Genomic DNA, 25468 nt, shown 5'->3' on the forward strand with positions numbered 1-25468 from the left:
CCACCTGCTGCCTGTTTCACGCACAAGTCTCCATCATAGCTGGTTTCTTTAGCCAGTTCAGAATAAAGCAGAAATTACTCCCTGGAAAACTGTTTGGTGCAGAGGAAGGCGACTTCCATAGAGAGGATTTTAAAAAGCAAAACAAACAACCGTGGCGTATGATGGAACTCTGGTGTGACTAGAGAATAGAGGAGAAAAGCTTCTTTATTTCCTCGGGCTTTTGACTCTTTCATAATCACAATCCAAACTTCTGGAAAGATGATTTAAAAAAACCAAACCCATGGAGTTTTTAACCCAGTACAACCTCCTTGGTTCTAGTATCCAAGCGTCTCACACCCCGTTACATTGCTGGCAAAATGCTCTTCTGAAAACAAATTTTGACATCTGTTCCACATTGAAAACCCTTCAATGGCTCAGCACTGTCTGCAGCAAAAGTGCTGTTTAAAAGAAAACAACACAGAACTGTGCTCCAAGAAGTCAAGTCAAAGGCGGCTACCTTCAGCGGCATGGGGATGCCTGCACTGCCCATGCTTCCCCCTAACCCCCGGGAGCTGAGCCAGTGACAGGACCCAAGCTCCTTGTCCCCTACTGTGCTCGCAGACCCACCCTCTGCTTCCAGCAGCCCCTTGGGGACCAGTAGTCTCGAAGCCTGGTGCATCTCTCCCTCTCTGAGGTGGCATCCGGTTTTTTCTCCTAGTGAATCCCTCCTCATCCTCCACCAGCCAGCCACATGGGCACTAGCCCTAGGCAGCTGCCGAGGGCCCTGTGCCTGCAGGGATGCATCCTAGGCTTGACGCTCTACTGCTGCCGTCGTGAAATTCGTAGTAACTGCGGGATGCAGGGCCCCCAGATTTCGGCTCACTGTGCCAGCCTGAGGCCTGGAGAGAGTGTTGCCCCCAAAACTTCCACAGCACCCTCAGTCATGCTGGCAGCCCAGCCATCCTGGGACTGACAGCCGGGCCTGTGTCATCAATGTCTTAACCATCTGTGGTTGGTCTGTTTTTGCACAGTGCTAGGTACCTGGTAGCACTGATGTTGGGCATGGCTTCTCCTTTCTCTAAGCCTTGGTTCTCTGACAATAAGAACATTGGGCCACAGGATCTCTAAGTCTCTGCCTTGAAATTGTGTGATTCTGAAGGTGTCTGAAAGAAAGCAGGCTATGGCTTCCACAGTGTTCAGGGTTTCTGGGGACTGGGATTCCACAGTGTTTGGAGATCTCTGGCCTCTTCTGCTGACCTGGGCCTGTTGTTTTATTTTCAGTGTTTAGATGTAGGGTCTCGCTATGTTGCCCAGGCTGGCCTTGAACTCCTAGCCTCAAGCAGTCCTCCTGCCTCAGCCTCCCAAGTGGCTGGGATTACAGGCGTGAGCCACCGTGCCCACTTAGGCCTGTGTTGTTGCCCTGTGTCTCTTTCTACACAATGACAAGAATTAAATTCCTATGAAAAAAGAATGCATTGCTGCAGAAAATCACTATGTTGCACTATTTAGGTCATCTTTAATACCTCGCCTATTTTATTATTTCATTCTGTTTTTCCCTTCAGTGGAGGATGGGGGCAAGAAACCTTTTTCCTCTCTTTCTTTCCTTCCATCTGTCTTCAGTCAAGAGCACTGCATACTGTAGAAAATCAAGAGTGAGGAAGAAAAGGGTTGCACTTTAAGCAGCTGTAGTCATTCAACTGAAACTAGCTGCGACTCAAGGCTCTAAGCAAGAAACCAGTCCAGGCAACGCCCCCCAGAAATACAGAATGATTCACCCTTTCCTAAACGTCAGATCCCTTAGCACTACATCTGTGTTCCTAACACTACAAAATTTAAAGAGCAATTGGACAAACCCAGGGTAAAGGGCCATTTGCAGTTGGAGAAAAAGAGATACTTCCCCTCCCGTAAAGCATCCAGGTGACTGTGACCAGCACCGTGAGGCAGCTCAGTGTCCACGGTATGTCTTCCCATCTGCTCCTGATGGCCCTGACAGGCAGGTGGGTGCCCCCTGCCACGTTGGGGGTGCTGCACCAAGCACCTGGCTCAGCGTCTCTACTGGTTTGCCCAGTGCTGCTTTGTTATGGCGCCAGGGCTGGGATGGGGCCAGCCACCCCCACCGGTATGCTGACTCCTCCACTGACACAGTCACTCCAGGAACACCGAAGCCTCAGAGTCTCAGGTGCCTTTTTCTTCCAAATATGGCTGGCATCTCCCAACGCGCTCGACCCAAGCCCAGATCACATGCAGCTCCCAGGCCGGCACTGTTCTGACAGCATATGGCCATTTGGGACGGATCCCCCCGCAGCTGCTGCCCTCGCCGTCAGCAAGGTGGATGCACACCCAGGGCTCGAATCTTGTGGGCTCAGGTCCTGCGGGCTGCACCAGCCCCTGGCCACGGTTCCCCTGCACAACGGGAACGACAGGATGAATTTCATGTTTTCAGAGAGCAGAGTTTTGCTTCTTTCTAAAAATGTATTTAGTTATTTTGGTTCTAAAAATGCAAGGAAAGAGCCCTATATCTGGATCCAACCACATTGCTTCTCTCTGAGTCTTCGAGATTTACAGCATATAAATTACAAGCAGCCTGAGAAAGGGGAATTACCCCCAGCTGTCAGCTCAGACAACTGAGGCCCAGGTAGGTGGCTGATCCAAGATCGACATATACTATATGGATGAGCTCCCTCTGTAAATACACAATTACTAGGAGGGCTGTACTGATGGGGTACAAGGGCTGTGAAAAAACTCAAGAAGTTGTGACAGCATCCACAGTGCTACCCCGCATGGCAGCACTGGCCAGGCCCTGGCTCCCCGCGAAACTGAAGGCTTCTCATTCTCAGGGCATGTGAAATAAGAAGTGTCAGATGGATATGAAAACTAACAGGAACAATACTGCCAAAAATCATCTAACATGTACCCCGACCTCCCTGTCCAGCTATTTTCCGTTCCTGTCTAGCAGGCTGGGTCTCGAAGGATGTCGGGGAGGCTGTGTCAAAAACAGACTCACACACGGGAATGCTATTCATGATCCATGGCAGAGTGTCGGCCTCCAGGAGGCTCAGGACCCAGGTCCCATCTGCACCTTGCCCCAGTGTGGACCTCGCATCCCTAACCAAACCCACGTCTCCAGGGGCCAGCCGGAGAGCCCTTTCCTGACTGAAGACAGCATTAGCCCGCATCCCGCCGTGCTGCCAGCCAAAGGGGTGTCCACGTGGCAGGTCAGGAGCCACTTTCCCTCTGAGATGACACAGGATGCAGCCTAGGCACATCCTGAAACCAGTCTCAAGAGTGTGTGCAAATATGATTCATGAAATACCAGCAAAATGTCTTAAAGTTCCTAACCTGGGGAACCGATACATCCCTCCTAACGATGGTCTAGACAAGTATTTTTAGAAGCTCTTAATGATAACATTTCTTTCTGGATTTGTATAGATTTAGTCATTAGAAAGTCTTCAGAGTCTTCAAAGAGTTGAAATTAGACCCCTCGCCCCAACTGAAGACATTCTTTCCTATGACCTTTTGTGTGAGGGTCAAAGGAATTTTTTTTTTGAGACAGGGACTTACTCTGTTGCCCAGGCTGGAGTACAGCAGCGCAATCTTGGCTCACTGCAGCGTCAACTTCCTGGGCTCAAGTGATCCTCCCACTTCAGCCTCACGAATATCCTACAAGCATGCACTACCGTGCCCAGCTAATTTATACATTTTTTGTAGAGATGGGGTTTTGCCATGTTGCCCAGCCTGGTCTTAAACTCTTGAGCTCAAGCTATCCACCCATCTTGGTCTCCAAAAGTGCTGGCATTACAGGTGTGAGCCACTGTACTTGGCCCAAAGGAATTTTTAATGATGAGTTGGTCCATTTTATTGGCTGAAAACACACCTGTATTATCCCAGTTTGTTTAGGGACAGTGGGGTCAAGAGATGGCCATGAACAGACAGTAAAAAATAAGACACCACAACCTCATAATAAACACCACATATGACATGGCTGAAAAATGCAGGTGTGAGGGGAAGTGTGTAGGCTTTCCTCATCACTTCAGGAACGTCTGTCCAACTGCACACACACACGCTCGCACGTCACACGGCCACTGACAACAGCAGACATGGGTGGGCTCATCAGGCACCACAGCCTCCCTGGGAGTGAGCTCGGACAGTGTTCCGCAGCCTGCTTGCCTGCACGTGACCCCATGGGCGTGCATTTAGGAACACCCACAAGAAGAGGGTGGGCCTCCTCCCACTGCCTGAGTTCACCCGCTCTGTGGGGCATAGATGCCCTCATTTCCCCAGCTCTTCCCATGCACATGCATTTAGGACACTCCCAAGTGTTTATGATACCAACAAGGTTGCAATGGACACCCTTAGATGTGCGTGCACAAGCTCCTCTGTAGAGAGGATTTCTCTAGGGCGGGGAGTTGCCAGGAAGACGTTATGAGCCCCAATGCCAACTGGTAACAGGTGAGTGCCCTCCGGAGGGGCTGCCCTAAGACCCCGCCGTCCCGAGAGCCCTGTGTCCCCACGTTCCAACCAGGTCGTACTTAGCGTTTACCTTCTGTCAATCTGAAGAAACGGCACCCTGAAGACCAGTGGTTGCCGGGACTGGGGTAGGGAGGGCTGAACACAGAGCAGAGGATTTCCAGGGCAGTGAACCTACTCTGCGTGATGCTGCAGTGGTGGACAACGCTGCGATACATTTGCCCAAACCCACAGAAGCACGGCACCAAGAGTACGCCCCAGTGGACCCTGAGTGATGAGGGAGTGTGGACCCTGGGCAATGAGGGACTGTGGACCCTGGGCAATGATGACAGGCCCATGCAGGCTCACTGACTGTAACAAACACACCACTCCAGGACGGGGCTGATGGGGGGTTGGGGGTGCTGTGTGTGTGTGGGAGGAGGGGTACATGGAAAATTCCGTACTTTTCATTCAATTTTGCAGTGAACCTAAAACTGCTCAAAAAATAAAGTCTATTAATAAAACAGTGCCTTGTTTTAATAGGCAATCTTAGTTGCTAATGAGGCTAACTTATATGTGTACGAGTTTATTGTTTATTTCTTTTTCTGTGGGCTGCCTGTTCATGTTCTTTGAACATCTTCTATTGGGTTGGTTATCTTTTTCTTAATTCAATAAGAAATCTTTGTATTTTAAGAACATTAATTCTTAGTCATATATACAGGAATTTTTCCCCAATTTTTCCTCCATAAATATTTGATACACATATTTCAATGTGACAAAAGTTATTAAACTGTACCATTTTATTTATTATGGTAACTTCTGCCTTTGTGGCATGCTTGGAGAGGCTTTCTCCACTGCAAAGTAATAAAACTATTCTACTGCTTTTTATCTTGGAGGTTTATAGTTTCATTTTCATGGTGAAATTCCCATCCATCTGGAGTGATTAGAAGAGCAGAGGGCTGGGGTTTGAGCCAGCTCTGTGTTTTCCAAATGGCTGCCCACTTGTCTCCTGATTCTTTGGTGAATGATCCATTTAGCCCACTGAATTGAAATGTCACCTCAATCAAATGCAAATTTTCCCTAAGTCCTGGAGGACTCTATGGGTTCATACTGAACACATTTCTTAAAGCAATGTTTCTTTTACTGAGCAGGTAACCAGTGAACATGGCTAAATGATTAAAAAATGGTTAGTTGAATTTTCTTGCTAATCTTGTCTTTCTAAGCAAAATCTAGAAGGAATTTTCTTTCCCTTTGCTTTTTTTTTTTTTTTTTTTGAGACAGGGTTTTGTTGTGTCACCCAGGCTGGAGTGCAGTGGCGAGATCTTGGCTTAATGAAGCCTGGACCTCCTGGGCTCAAGTTATGCTCTTGCCTCAGCCTCCCAAGTACTGGGGACTACAGGTGTGCACCACCACATCCACTACAGGTGCGCACTGCCCTACCCAGCTAATTTTTTTGGAGGGACAGGATCTCATTTGTTGCCCAGGCTGGTCTGGAACTCCTGAGCTCAAACAATCCTCCAACCTTGGCCCCCCAGAGCGTTGGCATTACAGGCATGAGCCACTGTGCCCGGCTAGAAGGAATTTTAGCACACGGCCACAGGCAAGAAGCCTTGACTTCGGCACCGGAAGTCAGCTGAGCTGTTTCTGAAATGCATCTTTTCCACACTGTGTGGCCACCTAAGCGACTTACCTCTACAGCATGAGTCTCCACACTGATGATGAAGACTTGACCTCCAGAAGCCGCCCACAGCATGTCTTCCATCATGAGTAGACTTCTAACTGGTAGGACGCCTAACTTGATCACTTTTTGAGGTTCTGAATCCCAGGATCCATCTTAAAAGAAAATATTTCATTTCATTCAAGTTGTTTTCTGTGCACAGGAACAAGAAAATGGGGTCACACATCATTTTAAATAACTGACAACCGAAAGATCACCTGTAGTGTTAATGCTTGTGCCCGATCCTGGGTGTGTCTGGGGATCCACAAGCTGACACCCACCCCAGTCTGGCCATGGTGCACAGCCGGGAAGCACAGACAGCTGCGGGACACGCAGCCCTCAGGATCCCCCCGCCCCCCTGCCTATCCCCTCCATGTGTGTCCCAGACAAACCACTCATTCACCCTGAAACTCGGCTTCCTTCAGGGTAAGATCGAGACCATCCTACCACTAGCTGCAAAGGTTGTTTCAAAAGTTAAAAATGAAATAATGCATGTACAAAGCTCAGCACAGTATCCAGCACACAGGTGTTCAATCAATACTACCATTTACAATAATAGTACATAAGATGATTCAGTCATCATTAAAAGGAACTGCATCCAAAATAACTGGGCAGATGTTACATTTCCCCATTAGCTGCTTCCGTTCTAAAATGTGCCTTGCTCTATACTGCATCACGAAGAAAGGCCATAACTTCACAGAATAAAAAATCAAAATTGAGGTAAAAGGAATTGCTTACTTTTGATGAATTTGTTCCCTTTCTTGAAGCCTAGAGAATCGTGAAATATTCTGGTTTGAAAATATTTCCAAAGATCTAGTGAGAAGGTCTTTCACACTTTATATCAAGTATGAGTTGCTAGCTTGAATACCAATAAAAATTATTTGAGGCAAGATTTACCAAAAACTTCTAAAGTCACTAAAGTAATTATCCTATAAAAAATTAAAATGAATTCTTCAATTCTCTGTCTAACCATTAATTAAGGCATCGACCTTAAAAGTGTACCTAAATTATTAATCCAGCAATGCTGTCGACTTCCTAATCAAAAAAACAAGCTTCACTCAGTCAGGAGAACACGGCCTCAGTTCTTACCTCTTTGTTCTGGATTTCAAGCACTAAACCTTTGAATACAAAACTAGTGTCTGAAGCAGAGGTGTGCAGTCACTAAAAGGCAACTTTGCAAGCTTTGACTTTTGTGGCATACTTTTAGTTATAATTCAACGTTAGTGGAAATGCTTTTATGTTGCAATTAGGCTAAAAGTGTTGCAGGGTAATTATTAGCCCCAGTGAACACGGGCTTGCTTTTCATTTGTAATATCTGAACAGGGCCCAGTGTATCATTATGTGATTAAATATGCACATGCAACCATGCACAACACACATGCACGAACACACAGAAGTGCACATGCCATATGCACACACACACTTGCACATGTCACACACATACACATACGCAGCCATGTACATGTGCACACACACTCACCCACAAGTATGTGCACCTGCAGTCACATGCACACAGGGACACACACGTGTGCACATGTGCACTCAAGGCACACACACCCGCCTGCACACACACACATACGCCCTCACAATCACGTGTGCATACAAACGTGCATACATGCATACACACCTGCTCACACAGTGCACATCCCCTCACACTCCTGTGCATACACACATGTGCATACATGCATACACACCTGCTCACACAATGCACATCCCCTCACACTCCTGTGCATACACACATGTGCATGGGCCTTCCCATCTGGTAGTCATAGCCCTTTAAAGCACTGCACACTGCAACCTCCAGAAATATGTGGGCTCAGCGCAGAGCTACAATTTTCTCTGACATTCACACACTCTGAAGGGCATGGAGTGACACAAGAACGCAGGGTTTTGAATCCTAGGTCAGAGCTCTCTCTATCACCGCCCACTGTGCTTGGATCCTGGCTGTCAGGTGTGGCTTGGCAGTGTCCTACCAACAGCACCTTTCCTTTGAAACAACAACTCAAAGATCAACGACAGGATGGCCTACTTCAGACGTTTCGCTTGGTTAAGGTTTAACTTCCAACAACTGAACTTTGTTCTCTGAGCACCTGGGTGGGTCATTCTGCCGTGTGGGCTTGTCTTTCTTGGGATGACTTCTCCCTGTGTATGTGCCCCAGGCCAGAGCCCTCAGCAGGCTGCCCACATCGCAGCCGGACCCAGGCACACGCTAATGACGTTTTGAACTAACAATATTCTGGAAATTGCCCACAGAATTTCAGATTTTTAAGTCCCTTGAAAGGTCAGAGCCCTGGCAACAGTGCGGGGCTGGGAAGCAGGCTCCTCCTCCCTCTGCCCGGGCCGAGGCCTCCAGCCAGCCACGTCCCCCACCACCAAGAACGAAGTGGCAGTCTACGCGCTTCTGCGCAGGCCGCCTCGCACGCTCCCACACCACACGCCGGCCAGCTGTCCGTGAGGAAGATGCGAAGAGCCATGTTCAGCAGATCTCAGTTACAGATCATGCAACGCGTCTGATGAGGCGAAAACACAGCCCAGTACGGGGCTCCACAGTGGGCAGGACACCGATGCAGCCAAGTAAGAGGCTGCAGAGATGCTCGGTAGTAAACCCGGGGAAAAAAGGGGGACATAAGCATAAAATACATTTTATGTAATAGAAAAACAGAAAAAAAAATCCAGATTATATGAAAAAGTCCTATCAACACTCATTCCTCCACGAAGCTTCATGAAAGAGTTGAGCGCAGAGTGGTAGGAACACAGGCAGCAGCAGGGAGGCGGCTCTCGGCGCACAGCGGCGGGGACTCCGCCTACCGCGGAGCAGAGACAGGACGGGAAAGCCGGCCAAGGAGGCTGGCAGAGGTTATGACAACAGCTGAATGACAAAGCAGGACTGGAATGGGAGAGCCCGGTCCCGAAGACACACAACCGTCCACGGAGAACTGAAATCATGAGGCCAAGTGAAGAGGGGGTGCAGACCAGAAGCTAGGCCGGGGCACCCACCGGATGAGAGGGAGGCAACCAGGGGCCCGCCAAGGAGCCAGGGATCGGCCAGGGATCAACAGGGTCAGAGTCCAGATGGCTGAGGGATGAGACAGGAGCGGCTCCTGGGCTTACTCCACCTACCGGAGTGAGAAAGAAGACCCGGCCTTCTTGGCGCAGGTGCGCACACAGGCCAGGCCGGAACCGCGCAGCAGAGGGAGGGGCCGTCTCCGTGGAGCAGGTCGAGAGAGCCTCCCCAAGGAGGAGGTGTCAAAGTCCGAGGGCAAATAACACCCCAGGCTCTGGGAGGGGCTGGCGCAGATTTCCAAGGAGGGAGGAACTCCAATAGCAGCAGGGGGCCAAATGCTCAGAGCAGAGAGAACGGGGGTGGTTGGAGGGCAGAATGCCTTGTGAGCAAGGAACAAGGACTGGAGGACTGGAATTCTATTCTAAGTACACTAGGGACTCACCAGACAATTTTCAGCGGGGGGCGGGGGCGGGGCGGGGGTAAAAACCTTATTTACAGTTTAAAAAGCTCAATAACAGATATTTGGAGAATGAATCAGTAGAAGCGCAAGAATGAAGGCGAGGCTACGCTGCCATCCAGGCGGGAGCTGGGCGCTTTGGACCAGGGTGGTGATGACGCGGGAGTGAGGTGGGACATGGTCGCGGGACACAAGAACAAGTGGTGGATGGCCTGGGGAAGATGACAGGACCCGCCCATGGGTCGCTTCCGGGCGGAGGGTGGCGCAGGGCCGCTTTCGGTGAGGGAAGCCCTGCGTGTTCCACTCCGGGATGGCAGCACCGAGACTGGCTGGGATCCAGCTGGGCCTCGGCACCCCTGCGCTCAGGGCTGAGTGAGGGGCCAGGAGAGCAGCCTCAGCCAGCACCAAGGAAGCTGGAAGGAAAGCCCTGTACCCAGAGCTCCCAAAACCATCGGCGACCAGATCCACAGGAAGAGCCTGCAAAGCACAGCTGCCACCTACGCAGCAGGGGCTGGGGAGAGAACAGACACACAGCGGCCTGCCCAACCCCCAGCGGCTGCGGGGAGTAGGCGGGGCAGGCCAGGGAGGGCCTCGTCTAAGGCACCCAGCAGAACACAATGGAGTCCTTAGCCCTATGGCCAAGAGAACAGCAGGGACCGAGGGCACAGCACCGGGGCAAAGAGGGCTGGCCCAGGTCCAGGAGGCCCCGCCGGGCGGGCAGGCTGCTCAGCTGGTCAGCGCAGGACATGCTGAAGGAGGGCACTGCATGGCCCGGTGCCCCCATCCGAGGGTGAGAAATAGGCAGGCCGAGAGAGGTGGGAGGGTGGGAGGAGACGGGGAGACTGACTTCTGAAAGATGTCTGTATATTCAAGAAACACCTTTTGGGGAAGAAGCAAGGCACGCAGGCCTTGTGCAAGGGTGACGAACGCAGGGGCGGAGGCACAGGGGCGGGAGGCGGGGGTGGGGGGGTGCGAGAGGTGGGAGGCCGGGGAAGGGGGCAGGCTAAACCGGAGGCACGGTCCCCTGAGTGAACCCCGAGGACCTGCCAGGAGGCCGTGAGACCCGCCTCACCTGGGGCTCTGGCGTAGCTGGCGACCGCCCCGTTGACCAGGCCAGCGTACAGGCTCTGAGACGTGCAGGCCAGGCTCATGACTGTGGACTTCTCAGGAGTGAAAAAGTGCTGAAGTCTCACTTTCTTGGAGCCTTGACTGCTTTTATAAATGGAAATGCTTTAAGAGAAAAACACAAGCTAATAAATATATTTGCTCGTTGTGAGAAGAATGAGGTGCCTATTAACAAAAACAAAAAACATTTCAACTCTTCCCTCTTGCCCTTCCTTCTCCATTCCTAGGGACACTTGTGTGTACTTTTAAAAAATTTGCAACCACCTTGATTTCTTTGTTTTTAAAAGGGAAATTCTGGGATATACGAAAAAAATTAGTTCTTCCTGTAGATCTTGGAACTTCACATCAGGAAAACCATTTTAACTCTCCTTTAAATGGTGTCAGCAATTCAGTAAGATCATGACATAGAATATGGCTGTTTTATTGCAAAATATAAGGGGGGATGTGCTTTTAAAAACCATGAATATAAATGAGACATTTCAGTGGCAAACAGCCAAACTTTCCCCTTTAAAGAAATACCACTTCTCTTTAAGAGTTTCCTGGAATAATTTCCATGGGCCCAAATCACTAGTTATTTCAAAGTGCAATGACCCTAAAAATTTCCCCTGGTATCCCCTACTTCCTGCACAGGCAACTCCTGAGTCAAAGTCAAGGACTCTTTCCAGGACAGGCTCCCCACCACGCCCTCCATGGGCAGAGCTGGCTGATTCTCTGTAACGCGGTGAGCATGCCCTACCTTCCCTCCTCCGTCCCTACACAGATCGTGGGGACATCAGAAGCTCTCACGGCCGGGGTCTCGGGGTCCGGGGGTGCCCCAGGCTCTCTGCGCTTCTCCTCAACGGGAACGTACAGCATGCACAAGATGCGAGATTCCACGTTGAAGCACTCGATGACTTTGGGGGTGGAATTTTGAAACGAGACGATGGCAATCTGACCCATTTGATGGGTGCAACTTCCGATCTGAATCAGAGAATTAGGAGGAAAGAAGAAAACGAGCATGTGGGGGCTTCCATAATATGCTGGAACCTGTCACTTAAAGGCCACGACAAGCTTCGATTTTCATGTGAGAATCAACACACTTAGAAAAATAAAAAAAAAAAGCTTAAACAATTGCTCACGGAGCCCCTTTTTCTTTTGAACATATTTAATTCAGTTTTCAAAAAATTTTAAAGAAAGAGTGTAACTTTCATTTTTTCAAAGTCACATTTCTATACTTTAAAAATCACGTACTCATCACAATATGAAGGTAAGGGCCCATCTATCCTCAATTTAAAATCCTAAGAAGCAGACTATTATCAATTTTAATAACTTAACACTAATATTTAATGATCTTGGCTAAGAAAATAAACCTTTCAAATGTGAAAAACATCAGTAAGAATGCATCCCAAGTAGATCATTGGAATTCAACATGTGGTATGCTGTGGGATTTCTTTTTTTTTTTTTTTTGGAGACAGTCTCACTCTGTCACCCAGGCTGCAGTGCAATGGCATGATCTTGGCTCACTGCAACCTCTGCCTCCTGGGTTCAAGCGATTCTCCTGCCTCATCCTCCTGAGAAACTGGGACTACAGGCTCATGCCACCACATCCGGCTAATTTTTGCATTTTTAGTAGAGATGGGGTTTCACTATGTGAAAGTACAGACGGGGTTTCACTGTGTTTGGCCAGGCTGGTCTCGAACTCCTGACCTCGTGATCTACCCGCCTTGGCCTCCCAAAGTGCTGAGATTACAGGCGTGAGACACCACGCTTGCCGTGGAATTTCTAAAGTAGCATTGCTGCAACAGTGTACGTGAACTTCCTGTGTGTTTGAATCTCTACAACGAGAACACACAGCACAGTTAGTTTCCCAATTTAAACTTATATTTATTTGTTTTTTTTTTTTAAATGGGAAAGGGTCTGATCCCTGTAAACAGAAAGCCGTAGCTGGTTTAGGGTGGTGTTTTCATTGATTCTTTTTCTTTTCCACCACCTTTGAGAATGTTGTTAAACTCTCCTTATTCTTCTTGTATTTGTTGACGCTACATACAGACATCCTACTTTCATGCTTCTGTGGGAAGGATGCCAATCTGCCAAGCCCCTGTCCTGCCTACAGGGCCTGGGGGCTATGACCAGGCCAGGGGATAAAGCTTCAGCGATGACAGGTCTGCCTACCTGGACAGAAAACAGTTCTCTTAGAAGTGGAAGCCCCTAAGGGAATTAAAGCTACTCCTCCATTCATACGTTGGTACAAATGAAATACCAGCTAATTGGGTTGTTCAATTTCAGACACTCAACTAGGAACACTGACCAAAAAGGAGCTGTGGCTGTGAGAAGTGAGAGGCAGTGGCGTGCTGCACAGGACGCCTGGGAGGAAAGGTTGAGAGTTTGGAAACGCATAGTGGAGCCCTGGAGGGCGAGTCGGAGGCTGCAGGGAGGGAACACAGGAAACCAGAGAGGGGAGAGCCTGGGACCACACAGCTCCAAGAATGTCCTCTGGTTTGCAGGAACCAGGAACGTCTACTGCAATTCCAGCCTAATTTCAGACGCAATATTTCATTTGGAACAAATTAATTTTAACTGCTAAGTATCCACTGGAAAAAGCTAGTCTTGGAACAAGAAAAAAAATCCACGCAATGTCGACACCAAAATGGAAAAACATATTAAAATTATTCTCTTATTAGTTAGTTGTCTTTGGACTGAACTTTATCTGGTAAATGTTTTAGATGAAAAGGAAAAGAAACAAATATTTGCATTCCTAAGAACTCTAAATCTTTTCCCAAAGTGATCAGCTCCCTTTCAAAGAAGTTTTCATGTTTCTAAGTACACTCTGGGATACGCCACCACCAACTCTCTACTGAGCAATTCACATCTCAGTCTCTCATCGCACCAACCATGAATGTTGATTCTCTGCGAACTTGCACCAAAACCAGATAAACACATCTTACCCACAGGAAACCATGTGCCGTGGAAAATGAATCTGGCTGGCTTTCATCATTTAGGTAAGGTTCAGGATTATAAGCAGCACATTCAATCTAAAATGGAATAAAATCAAACGCTCACATGTAAAACAGAGCTAAGAGGCTCCTAGACTACATAACGTCTTAAATGGATGACTAACTTCCAATGTATAAGCACAGAAATTACAGGTTCGTTACCTACCAAAGATTAAAATAGGGAGGATACAAGTTTAAAAGTACAACTCTCAGAAGTTAGCTTTTTAGAAGAGAACACCTAAGTAGATTCAACCTTTGGTATCTTACTCTTCAGATCCCATCAGCACACTGAAATCCAGCATTTCGGGGCGCTTCAGATGGGAGGGCTGGCCCTGCAGGCATCAAGTACAGCCTGTGATGGCCTGTGCCTCTCCCTTTCCCTGTCCCACCCCAGCCTCTCCCAGAGGAGTCCTGTGCACCACCTGCAACTGTCAACAGGAGGGGTCGGGGAGCTGCTGGGAAACCCTGGCCAGAGACCAGGGTGAGAAGAAACATCTTTATTTCTTAAAGAATAAGACGTCGTCAGCGTTGCCGAAGGCCCTGGCCTGTGATGCCTGAGTCAGCAACGCTGGGAACATTAATAAGACGCCACCCTGGAGATGGAGTCCGCCAAGGCAGAGCGGGCACGGTGCCTCAAGCAGACAGGAGACCTGGAGTTACAATCCACTGTGGAAACAGACTGCTTGCCAAGCAAAGGCAAAACAGAGCTACAAATGTGAAACATGTGTCCCCTGTTTAACTAACAAGGCCTCAGATGCTGTGGCACTGCTGGAATACCCGAGGGTCCTGGCCCAGGACTGGGCTTCGGAGACAATGGCTGGGCGTTTTTTTAGGTTTCAAACAACAACAGTCTTATTTCCAAGTAAATGACCTCTAGAGAAGCGGTCACTGTGGTGAACCTGGGAAGACCATGTTCTGTCCCCGCCCCTTAAGAATCATCTCCCAAGTGGCCCAGTCAGAGCAGCGAGGTGCGCCCCACCCCGGGCCGCGGGCCCTGCCTCCCTTCACCTTGAACTCCTGCTGCTTGGCCACCATCACGGGCATGTGTCCGACGAGGAGAGGATGCTTCTCCTTTTTAATGTGATTCCCATCATCTTCCACACAGAACCAGCCCATGTGGTTCTCCTCTTCTGCAATTATATTCAGAGAGAAATGAGCAAGAATGCAGTTAACTCACATGCAAAGACCTGCAGCTCCACAGGGCACAGCAGGGGAAGTTTCTGGCATTCTGTTTGTATATGGCCAGACAATGCCATGTTTTACTTGTGGAAACAGTACAATCTCTTCTTACAGCATAGGCTGTATATTTGTGGCATCATTTTAGGAGGCAGCGGACCTCTTCCTGTTTCACCTCCTGAATACACTGGACCCAAAGGCTGCAAAACTTCGCTGTATAAACCACATAGGTCCACTTTCCTTCATCTTTCTCCAGTTTTTCCAACGCAACAGAAATGTTTAGATTCAAATACCAGAGATGTACTGAGAAACTTTAAAACATGGTATAATGCTATGGGATAAACAAAAATACAACGAAATGGAGAAATATTTTACTACCAAAGCAAACTGTCAACCTGAGCATTAGAGAACATGTAGCTGATCTGAAGACGAAAGGGGGCTTATCTGCACGTTCAGCTCATTCTCTTTAGAGAGTGGCCACTTCCTTGTTTGCTAAGTCACTCTCAACCTGACCTGACAAATGACCAAATTATTCAGCAAGAGAGAGAGGCGCTCTGTTTCTGCTTCCTCATCAAGTGAGCACAAAGTCAGGACGGCTTTCCCTTCCAGGACAAAGCCCTTCCACTGATCAGAGCTCCCAGGGGCAATGGCGTTACCCACGCTCCGCAATTCTCTTCTATATTTTATACTCCGTTAACATTTCAGATTATCTACAGCAGAAGGAAAATTTTACACACACGACATCCCAGTGTGTTCTGGGTAACAGGTCTGTAAGCATGTGTATATTATACACACACAGAGAGCAAAAAATAATCAAGGCTGAAGAGACATAGGAACAAGGAAATCATAAAGTCCCATCCATCTACAGTAAAACCGTAGGGTTTATCTTTGGTGCTGGGAGGATCTTTAGTAGCCCCCCAGCCCAGCCCTGTGTTTTGCTTCTCAGGGAGGGGTAAGCAGAAGGACCAAGACGAACAACGACCCCCCTGCCATTTGTAGGCCGCCGCCCGCCGCCCGCCGCCTGCCTTGAGCACCTGGCTCCCGGCCAGGCTCCACGGGCTCCCTCTGTGTTCAGCTGCCTCAGCTGATATTCATGTTCTGGTGCCAGAAACACCATCCATTTTAACCCCTCTATTTTAATATGCAACCCCTTCATTTTAATATGAACATCTAAAAAATCGCCGGTGCCAGGGTGAATTTTCCTGTTTAGAAACACTCTTTCAGGTCAATGGATGGATCTACTGCTGAGTTTCCTTCTCAACCCTGACCTCACCCTCGTGGAGAGGAATTCATCATCATGCGGCATGCCTCATTCAGCCTCAGTCACCCAGGCCTTACCCAGGGCGAGCTTTGCCATCTGTAAGCTGTTGACCCAGGACTCTTTGATGGCAGGGGTGAACGTATTGAACACAGCTGTAAAGAACGTCGGTCGCCCAGATCTGCCAGAAACAACAGACAAGCATTCATTGTATAAAACGTGCTCCATCCTGTGAGGTTAAATTACACATTTTGCCTGTCTGATAGAATCAGCAAACCAAAAAACATACATGTTATGACAAAGAACCATTTTTTCCCCAGCATTGGCCAAGAAGGTTTCGTTTTAAAGCTACTACTAACTTGTCTTGCTTCCCAGGAAGCTGTAACTGAATTCTGCAGCAGTCCGCAGCTCTGATTTCATCTTCTTTCTTCAAAATAAGCCTTTGTAAACCTGATGTCCAGTCATGGGCTACTGACTGGTTTAAGTTCTACAAAGGAAATAAATACGCACATTTCAAAAGTGTTTAAAAAGTAGGGCCATCTCAAGGAAGATAAAAAAACAAAATTTTAATATGAGAAATTCAGACCAAATGAAACTATTGGATTATGAAAAAGAAAGCTTTGGGAGTGAGATCACACTGTGGGGGGCTGAGACATTTCTAAGATAGAACCGATATTCAAGCCTATTTGCAAAATGAAGAAAAGTTACCATTAAATAGTCTCACCTTATCTAACATAAGAGAAAATGTACATTCAGATTAATTTTTAAAGTCAAAATGAATTCTCACTTCTGGTAGAACTTGGAGATATAATCACATACTTACAATGACTTATAAGTAAAGGCAGAATCTTAAATCCAATTGCTTCGATTGTTACCTGATAGTTCCCTTTAAGGCTTCCTATCAGCTGAGTGATTTGGCCAATTACATTTAAGTCATGCAACAAGTTTTGTAAATCTTGATACAGTTGTCCTGGCCCCATGTAAACTTTGTCTACAAAATAAGCAAAAAGATAAAAAAAGAATACAAAGCTAAAGCCATATTTACTCCAATACTTGAGGGAAGAAAACACTAAAACACTAGTTAAATAATTTTTAAGTTGAGGGGTGAATCTAGAGCTTTTAAAAAGTGGACAATTTCAAGCATTTAGTGGTTTTTCCTTTTCTAACGTTTATTTAGAAATAATTTTAGATGGAAAAGTTGCAAAGAGCTGCCTCTTGAATGCCCAGGCCTGGCTTCCCCAGAGGATAACATCTGACGCAAGTATAGAATGACCGTCAAATCCAGGACACCACATTGACACGGCATTCCTGACTGATCTACAGGCCATTTTCAAACCTCACCGCTTTCACACGAATGTCATTTTCTAGTCCCGGATCCAGCCCAGGGACTCGCACTGCTTTCAGTGGTCACGTCCCTGAAATCTCCTCCAGTCTGGGGGAGTTTCTCAATCTTCCTCTTTTGCAACCCTGACATTTTTGAAGGATGCTAGTGAGTTACAGAATGTCTCACAATTTGAGTTTGATTCATGTTTTGCCCCTTTTGTATTTTTTAAACACTGTTGACATAACAGCTTTTAGTAAGAGGCACTTAGAAATGACATTTAATCTGAACCACATTTCCAATAACTGGGGTCATCTACCATCAAAATGAGTTCCCCAATGATCTTTCCTAAAGTTTTTTTTTTTTTTTTAAGGGAATAGAAATGGTTTGTCTTCGATGACTTGGGTTAGAGGAATGACACGTGTCCCGGGGTCTATGCGCCCAAGTGAGAATTGCTCTACTCCTCACAGAGCGCTTCCTGTGTACTACAGGAAGTGATGTTCAAATACTTCCTCACTAAATCCCACGACGGGCCCACAGGCACAGAGGACAGATTCCCCCATCTCTCCATCTGACTGATGACAGATGAGAAGGATTTGGTCTCAGAATTAGCCTGAGTGTCTGTACTTTAAGCAATATGCAATAGTATGCTCCTTCTTTTCCACTTTTCATAGAAATAAATTGTCTAAGATCAAACAGCCAGTAAGAGAAGGAGCCAAAATTCAAACCCAAGGAGAAGAAACTCATTTCAGTTGAGTAAAGTGCCTTGTGTTTCAGCCGGACAGGCTTCCCGGCCATGGGTCTACAGAATTGCACGGACCTGAGCTTACAGGGCCCAGAACTTGGTCTCCGGCTCTGATGTGGACATCCTGAAATTCTTTTTTTTTCTTTTTTCTTTTTCTTTTTTTTGAGACTAAGTCTCAGTCTTGTCCCCCGGCTGCAGTGTGATGGCACAATCTCAGCTCACTGCAACCTCTGCCTCCCAGGTTCAAGCAATTCTCCTGCCTCAGCCTCCCAAGTAGCTGGGACTACAGGCACCTGCCACCATGCCCAGCTAATTTTTGTATTTTTAGTAGAGGTTTAGTAGAGGTTTCACCATGTTGGCAAGGCTGGTCTCGAACTCCTGACCTCAGGTGATCCACTTGCCTTGGCCTCCCAAAGTGCTGGGATTATAGGCATGAGCCACCATGCCCGGCCTGGACATCCTGAAATTCTTAATAATTTTGAGGAAAGGACTCTGCATTTTCCTTCTATGTTACATCCCACAAATTATGCAGCTTGTTCTTTTAGTGTGTATAACATATATAATACATATATAAGTCAAAACTGAAAGAACCTACATATTTCCAATAAAAAGATTTCAGATATAGGTATCTAAAAACATTTACTATATTAACTGAGGAGTAGCATAACCATTTATAATTTTGCAGGCACTTTATGTTGAAGGCATGATTATGTGGTATTTATGCACATGGTAGGCCTGATTTTTATCAACTATCTAGACAAATTCAATTACTAACTGCATTTGAAGTATCATGAAGTTTCGTAAAAAAGGGAGCGGCCAGGCACAGTGGTTCACTCCTGTAATCCCAGCACTTTGGGAGACCAAGGCAGGAGGATCACCTGAGGTTGAGAGTTTGAGGCCAGCCTGACCAACATGGAGAAACCCCGTCTCTACTAAAAATACAAAATTAGCTGGGCATGATGGTGCAGGCTGTAATCCCACCTACTTGGGAGGCTGAGGCAGGAGAATTGCTTGAAGCTGGAAGGCGGAGGTTGTAGTGAGCCAAGATCAGGCCATTGCACTCCAGCCTGGGCAACAAGAGCTGAACTTCATCAAAAAAAAAAAAGAGCAAAGTGATCCAGTAGTTACACATAGCAACTTTATTTATCCTTACAGAATGCTTATAATTTAAAATGTTTCATAACACACATATTTGCTTTCATTTGTAAACTTCGCTGATAAACTCTATAAACACAACCTTGTAATACAATTATAGGCTGGGTGTGGTAACTCATGCCTATAATCTCAGCACTTTGGGAGGCCAAGGTGAGAGGACTGCTAAAGGCCAAGAATTCAAGACCAGCCTGGGCAACATAGTTTAAAAAACCAAAAACATAGAGTTTAAAAGAAAGATTAGCCAGGCATTGTGGTGCGCACCTGTAGTCCCAAATACTTGGGAGGCTGAGGTAGGAAGATCGCTCGAGCCAAGGAAGTCAAGGCTGCAGTGAGCTATAATTGTGCCATTGCACTCCAGCCTGGGCATCCAAACAAGACCTTGTATCAAAATTAACACATAAATGAGTAAATAAAATTTTAGTGCAATGTTAACTTTATTAATTAGTTGACTTCTTTTAAAATATGATCTTCACAATTATCATCCAATCAAATTGACCCTTCTATTTTTGGTGTGCAGCTCTATATAATTTTCACACATGTATAGATGCATATAAACATCTCTGCAGTAAGCCTTAGGGAGAACTCCAGGGCACACAGAACAGCTCCATCACCCACAGAACAGCTCCATCACCCATAGAACAGCTCCATCACCCACGGAACAGCTCATCACCCACAGAACAGCTCCATCACCCACAAAACAGCTCCATCACCCACAGAACAGCTCCATCACCCACAAAACAGCTCCATCACCCACAAAACAGCTCCATCACCCACGGAACAGCTCATCACCCACAAAACAGCTCATCACCCACAGAACAGCTCCATCACCCACAAAACAGCTCCATCACCCACAGAACAGCTCATCACCCACAGAACAGCTCCATCACCCACAGAACAGCTCCATCACCCACGGAACAGCTCCATCACCCACAGAACAGCTCCATCACCCACAAAACAGCTCCATCACCCACAGAAAAGCTCCATCACCCACAAAACAGCTCCATCACCCACGGAACAGCTCCATCACCCACAGAACAGCTCCATCACCCACAGAACAGCTCCATCACCCACAAAACAGCTCCATCACCCACAGAAAAGCTCCATCACCCACAAAACAGCTCCATCACCCACGGAACAGCTCCATCACCCACAGAACAGCTCCATCACCCACAAAACAGCTCCATCACCCACAGAAAAGCTCCATCACCCACAAAACAGCTCCATCACCCACGGAACAGCTCCATCACCCACAGAACAGCTCATCACCCACAGAACAGCTCATCACCCACAGAACAGCTCATCACCCACAGAACAGCTCCATCACTCACAAAACATCTCGATCACCCACAGAACAGCTCCATCACCCACAGAACAGCTCATCACCCATAGAACAGCTCATCACCCACAGAACAGCTCATCACCCAGAGAACAGCTCCATCACCCACAGAACAGCTCATCACCCACAGAACAGCTCCGTCACCCACAGAACAGCTCCATCACCCCTGGAACAGCTCTATCACTCTACAGAACAGCTCCATCACCGAAAGAACAACTCCATCACTCACAGAACAGCTCTGTCACTTTACAGAATAGCTCCATCACCCTCAAGGCAGCTCCATCATCCACAGAACAGCTCTATCACCCATAGAACAGCTCCATCACCCACAGAGGCAACTCTATCACCCACAGAACATGTGGGATAGGTCACAGGGATTCACAGGTGCACAGATTTCAGTTCATTGGGAGGAGTAGGTTCAAGAGGTCTAATGCAGTTAATAAGGTACTGTATACTTGAAAACCACTAAGAGTAGACTTTAAGGTTCTCACCATGAACAAACGGCAAGTGTGTCAAGTAAGGCATAAACTAGTTAGCTCGATTTAGCCATCCCACAATGTATACATATTTCAAAACATCATGTTTTAAACCATACATGTATATGATTATTTGTCAATTAAAAACATAAACATTTTTAAAATAACACACACACACACTGCCACCGATGTGAACCTATCATGGGAAGGGAGAACACTCTTTTCCTAGTGTCTTAAAGAATCTTCTGTACTGAGATGAGAAGGAGTTCCTCGACCTTACGGAGCACGGAAATGTGCTGACGTTTTATCTCTGCCAGATCATCAGACAGTTCATAACAGGGCACCATCAGGGCACAGATGACACCACAGAGCAACCTGAGGCAGCCTCACGAATGGGGACAATGTGCGCTGCCAAAGAAAGCGTCTGCACTCACATCCCAAGAATAACAAGAAACCACACAGTGCGGCCAGTGCTTTTCAAATGTGATTCTCAGTTTCGGAAATTATTCTTTCATGTTGATTTTCAGGCCAAAATTGATTAAAGAAACCCCTGCAGTCCAGACGTGGTGGCTCACGCCTGTAATCCCAGCACTTTGGGAAGCCGAGGTAGGCAGATCAGCTGAGGTCAAGAGTTCGAGACCACCCTGGCCAACATGGTGAAACCTCGTCCCTACTAAAAATACAAAAACAAAAAAAAAAAATTTGCCAGCCATGGTGGTACACGCCTGTAGTTCCCACTACTCAGGGAGGCTGAGGCAGGAGAATCACCTGAACGCAGGAGGTGGAGGCTGCAGTGAGCCAAGATCACGCCATTACACTCCAGCCTGCGCGACAGAGGGAGACTCCATCTCAAAAAAAAAGAAAAGAAAAGAAAAAGAAAGAAACCCCCACAAATAAGAATTTTTGTTAGAGTTGACTTCCAGCCCTCTAGCTGACAGTTTCTGGAGTTTTCAGTTCTATGAGTGAAGCTCTTTGTCGCTGCAGCGACACACAATTGCTGCACTTCCGCAAAAGCACTTCCCGAGTCTTTCTCACGGACACTTCTCTTGTTTCCATGGAAATCCCTTCAATCTGTTTGAAAATTCAGGGTCTGTCAGTGAAACGGAATTTGTGTGGCAAACAAGGAAGGGTTTGTGTGGCCAGATCAATAGCAAGGACGGCTGGAAAAGCCCCTGGGGGTGTGCTCAGTCCCTGAGAACCTCCATGCCTGGGTTTAAGGGACACCCTCACAGCATCTTAAAGCCTCCCCTCCACGATGTGAGACTGAGACGTCAGAGCCGGAAGGCGTCTCCAGGCACTGGGGAGGAGGTGAGATCAAGGAAGAATGGGCACTACCCCCCTACACGCCAACCGGCTGACTGTGGGCAGCCTCAGCCCCCACCAGTATCCTCTGCAGCCGCCCATCAACCTTCATGGGGTCTGAAGACCCCTACACCTCCTTAGCTCCTTAGCCCCGTAAAACTCCTGTGTGCTTTTCTTTCTGGTGTTCTCCTCCTCAGAGCTGTGGCAGGGGTCTCTGCGGACCACACCCCCTAGTGCGGCACATTACCTCTCCCTCTGCCTCCGGACTCCTGTGTTCCTGGGGGCCCTGCCCTCCCCAGGACCTCACCTGCCTCCTGCAGGGAGCTTCCCATGGTTCTCAATGGGCAAGGCTGATGCTGCCAAAGGAAACAGACTTAACAAGCAAACGCCCCTTTCCTCCTGGAACAAAGTTGACAAAAAGCCTAATTTCCCTGCAGCTGGAAATAATGTTCGCATCTGCGATGTCTACAGAGTGCCTGTGCACGGTGTGGCTGTGACGGAGGAAGAGCTGATCAGAACAGGGTGCTAAAGAGAGACGAAGAGTCGGCCAGGCATGGTGGCTCATGCCTGTAATCCCAGCACTTTGGGAGACCGAGGTGGGCAGATCACTTGAGGTCAGGAGTTTGAGAGGAGCCTGGCCAACATGGTGAAACCCCGTCTCTACTAAAACTATAAACATTAGCTGGGCTTGGTGGTGCGTGCCTGTAATTCCAGCTACTCGGCAGGCTGAGGCAGGAGAATCGACTGAACCCAGGAGGCAAAGGCTGCAGTGAGCTGAGATGGCGCCACAGCACTCCAGCCTGGGCAACAGAGTGAGACTCCATGTCAGCAAAAAAAAAAAAAAAAGGGAGTGAGATGAAGAGTCGCTGTAAGGCCCGTCCTGCAGGGCAGAGGCTGCGGGAATGGGGGAACCGCTTTCCCAGCTGCAACCACAAAACTCCCAACAGAGGGATCTTGTTCTCTCCGGCCACCCTTCCAGAAAGAGCTCTCTAGAAGCAGCTCCTTACTTCAGTGAGCAGAGCAGGATAAATGATCCCCACACCTAAAACGCAGGGGGCAGGCTGGAGCCCCAGGTGTGTCAAAAGAGTGTCTAAGAACATGAGCCGAAGAAATTACCCCAAAAAAGGGAGCAAATTTGACAACTGAGAAATTAAAAGCTTTAGACTTCTATAAAATTATGGATGTAAATAATATGTGAAGCCATGTACAAATAGGCAATTATTTTCCATAAAGACTACATATACATTAAAAATGCTAATATTCTAAAACCCCAATGATAAAGTAAACAATTCCCAGAGACAGGACCCCATCCACAGGCCCTCCTGCATGAGCACCTTTCCGTGACTGGCCGTCCGCACTTAGGGACACGTGCTGGCTGCACTTTCCTGAGGGAGTCTTCTCCACGAGACTTACGGGAATGACCGGCATGTGACGCACAGGCATGGCACTCATCTGGCCCATCCCCATGGCTGAGGAGCTATGATCGCTTTCCTGAGAGGCTGGCTGTCACGTCCTGGACAGGGCCGTGACCCTGAATAGAAGGTTTTTGGAATGTCAACTTGACTGACAGTTATAGCTCCAGGGATGCATTGGCACCTAAGTTCGCAGGTCAGCTACACAGGCCGTTAGGAATGAGTATTTTGGCATCAGCAGATCATGTAGACTAGTGTGCATGTTATATTAGGAAAATACGGGGATCCTTCTTTGCATGGAACCACTTCTCACCTGCCTCCCGTTGAGCTCCTAAAGACAGAGAGTTTGAAGGGTGTGTTACTGAATACCCAGAAAATTCACACCAGTGTTTGTCCCTGAGGTAACGGGGGATATAAACTGACACAGTGATGGAGAAGGCGGCAGCCATCTGCATGGAGAACAGAGCTACACATGTGGCATCGCCACCACTGTGAGACTGTCCTGAAAGCACGTGTGATGCTGGAAGACCCTTTCCCGCTTTCTGTCCATCTGCCATGCTGCCCCCATTTCCTCCCCTAGACAGAGGCTGGACCTGGGGATGGGCTGGGAACAGCCATTCTAACAGGTACCCAAGTCCCAGGCTGGCTCTGGGCTTCCTTAATGGGCTGTCACTTTGTGAAAGTATGAAATACTCTTTAAATGTAGAAAAGTAGAGAGAATAACTCATGGAAAACATTTTTACCCACTGCCCAGAATTTGTGATGTGACTGTTTTGCTCCATTCACTTCAGATGCCATTTGCATCAAAAATCCCTGAAAAGCCATGGCATGCCTATCGGTTTCACTCTGCCTTCCATCCGGAGTCGGCGCCCATCCTCCCTGAGAGCTCTTTGTGGTTTTACTCCCTATGTATGTTCAAACGCCTTTCTCAGCATACAGATGTTGTCTGTAGGAAGGGAGGCGGTTCATCTGCGTTGAACACGCTGCGTGAGCACGCAGGGGCACAGGACACAGAGAGTGGCGGCAGGAGGTCAGCGGGTCCACAATAACGAGCAGATGCATCCGCTCCCCCAGTGAGGGGCTCGTCTGTTGGTGTCACATTCCACAGGCTGCCGACCTCGGTGTCGCATTGCAGGACAGCTACTGAAGACCGTTTCCGGACTGTCCGCGGTATTCAGTGTGGAAAGCCAACCTCCCTGCTACCTTCGGCCAGGTGATGTGTTTGCTCTCAGTACTCATTCAAGACTCCTGGGAAAGACCTGCAAATCCACACGCCATACAGGAAAAAACAGCGCCAAGTCCTGGCCTCATCTCCCACACGCACGCTGTTTTATGGTACAATGTTCAGATGACGCAGAAGTGGCTCTTTCCACAGCAGGGGGGCACAGAGGTATTTGGTTCTGTTTCCTTTCATTTTGACTGCTGTGTATTTCAAAACAAGACAGCTTTGCCATGGTGGGCTTCCGCTGCGCCTGTCCCCCGACCTTCAAGACGAAGTTCACTCTTACAGGCGTAAGGAGCGAGAACTGTGACCCTTTCCGCCCAGAAGTACCTGACTCTGGAAAGGACCCGTAGGAGACCAGGCGC

The 25468-nt window shown here is 47.9% G+C and overlaps 2 protein-coding genes across 3 annotated transcripts in view; one reads left to right on the forward strand and one right to left on the reverse strand.

Annotated features, from left to right (window-relative positions):
• The window catches only part of ARHGEF10 (Rho guanine nucleotide exchange factor 10), a 130178-nt gene that overhangs the window by 18681 nt on the left and 86029 nt on the right, over positions 1 to 25468 (reverse strand). For both annotated transcript variants that reach the window (XM_030812419.1, XM_030812418.1), the window contains 8 exons: positions 17010 to 17125; positions 16494 to 16621; positions 16215 to 16315; positions 14709 to 14830; positions 13653 to 13739; positions 11465 to 11688; positions 10676 to 10833; positions 6116 to 6258 (listed from right to left, as the gene is read on the reverse strand). In XM_030812419.1, coding sequence (XP_030668279.1) covers positions 6116 to 6258; positions 10676 to 10833; positions 11465 to 11688; positions 13653 to 13739; positions 14709 to 14830; positions 16215 to 16315; positions 16494 to 16621; positions 17010 to 17125 — 1079 coding nt within the window. The remainder of the gene's footprint in view (positions 1 to 6115; positions 6259 to 10675; positions 10834 to 11464; positions 11689 to 13652; positions 13740 to 14708; positions 14831 to 16214; positions 16316 to 16493; positions 16622 to 17009; positions 17126 to 25468) is intronic.
• Positions 1616 to 5355, forward strand: LOC100589863. Its single transcript, XM_004087961.3, has one exon. The coding sequence runs from the start codon at positions 1939 to 1941 to the stop codon at positions 2605 to 2607; it is 669 nt and encodes a 222-aa protein (XP_004088009.2). The 5' UTR covers positions 1616 to 1938; the 3' UTR covers positions 2608 to 5355.

This window comes from Nomascus leucogenys, chromosome 4 (assembly GCF_006542625.1).
Source record: "Nomascus leucogenys isolate Asia chromosome 4, Asia_NLE_v1, whole genome shotgun sequence".
Taxonomy (NCBI): Eukaryota; Metazoa; Chordata; class Mammalia; order Primates; family Hylobatidae; genus Nomascus; species Nomascus leucogenys.

Excerpts from the sequence above, each read along its gene's own strand:
- LOC100589863 (XM_004087961.3), top strand. The coding sequence starts at position 1,939 with ATGTCTTCCCATCTGCTCCTGATGGCCCTGACAGGCAGGTGGGTGCCC.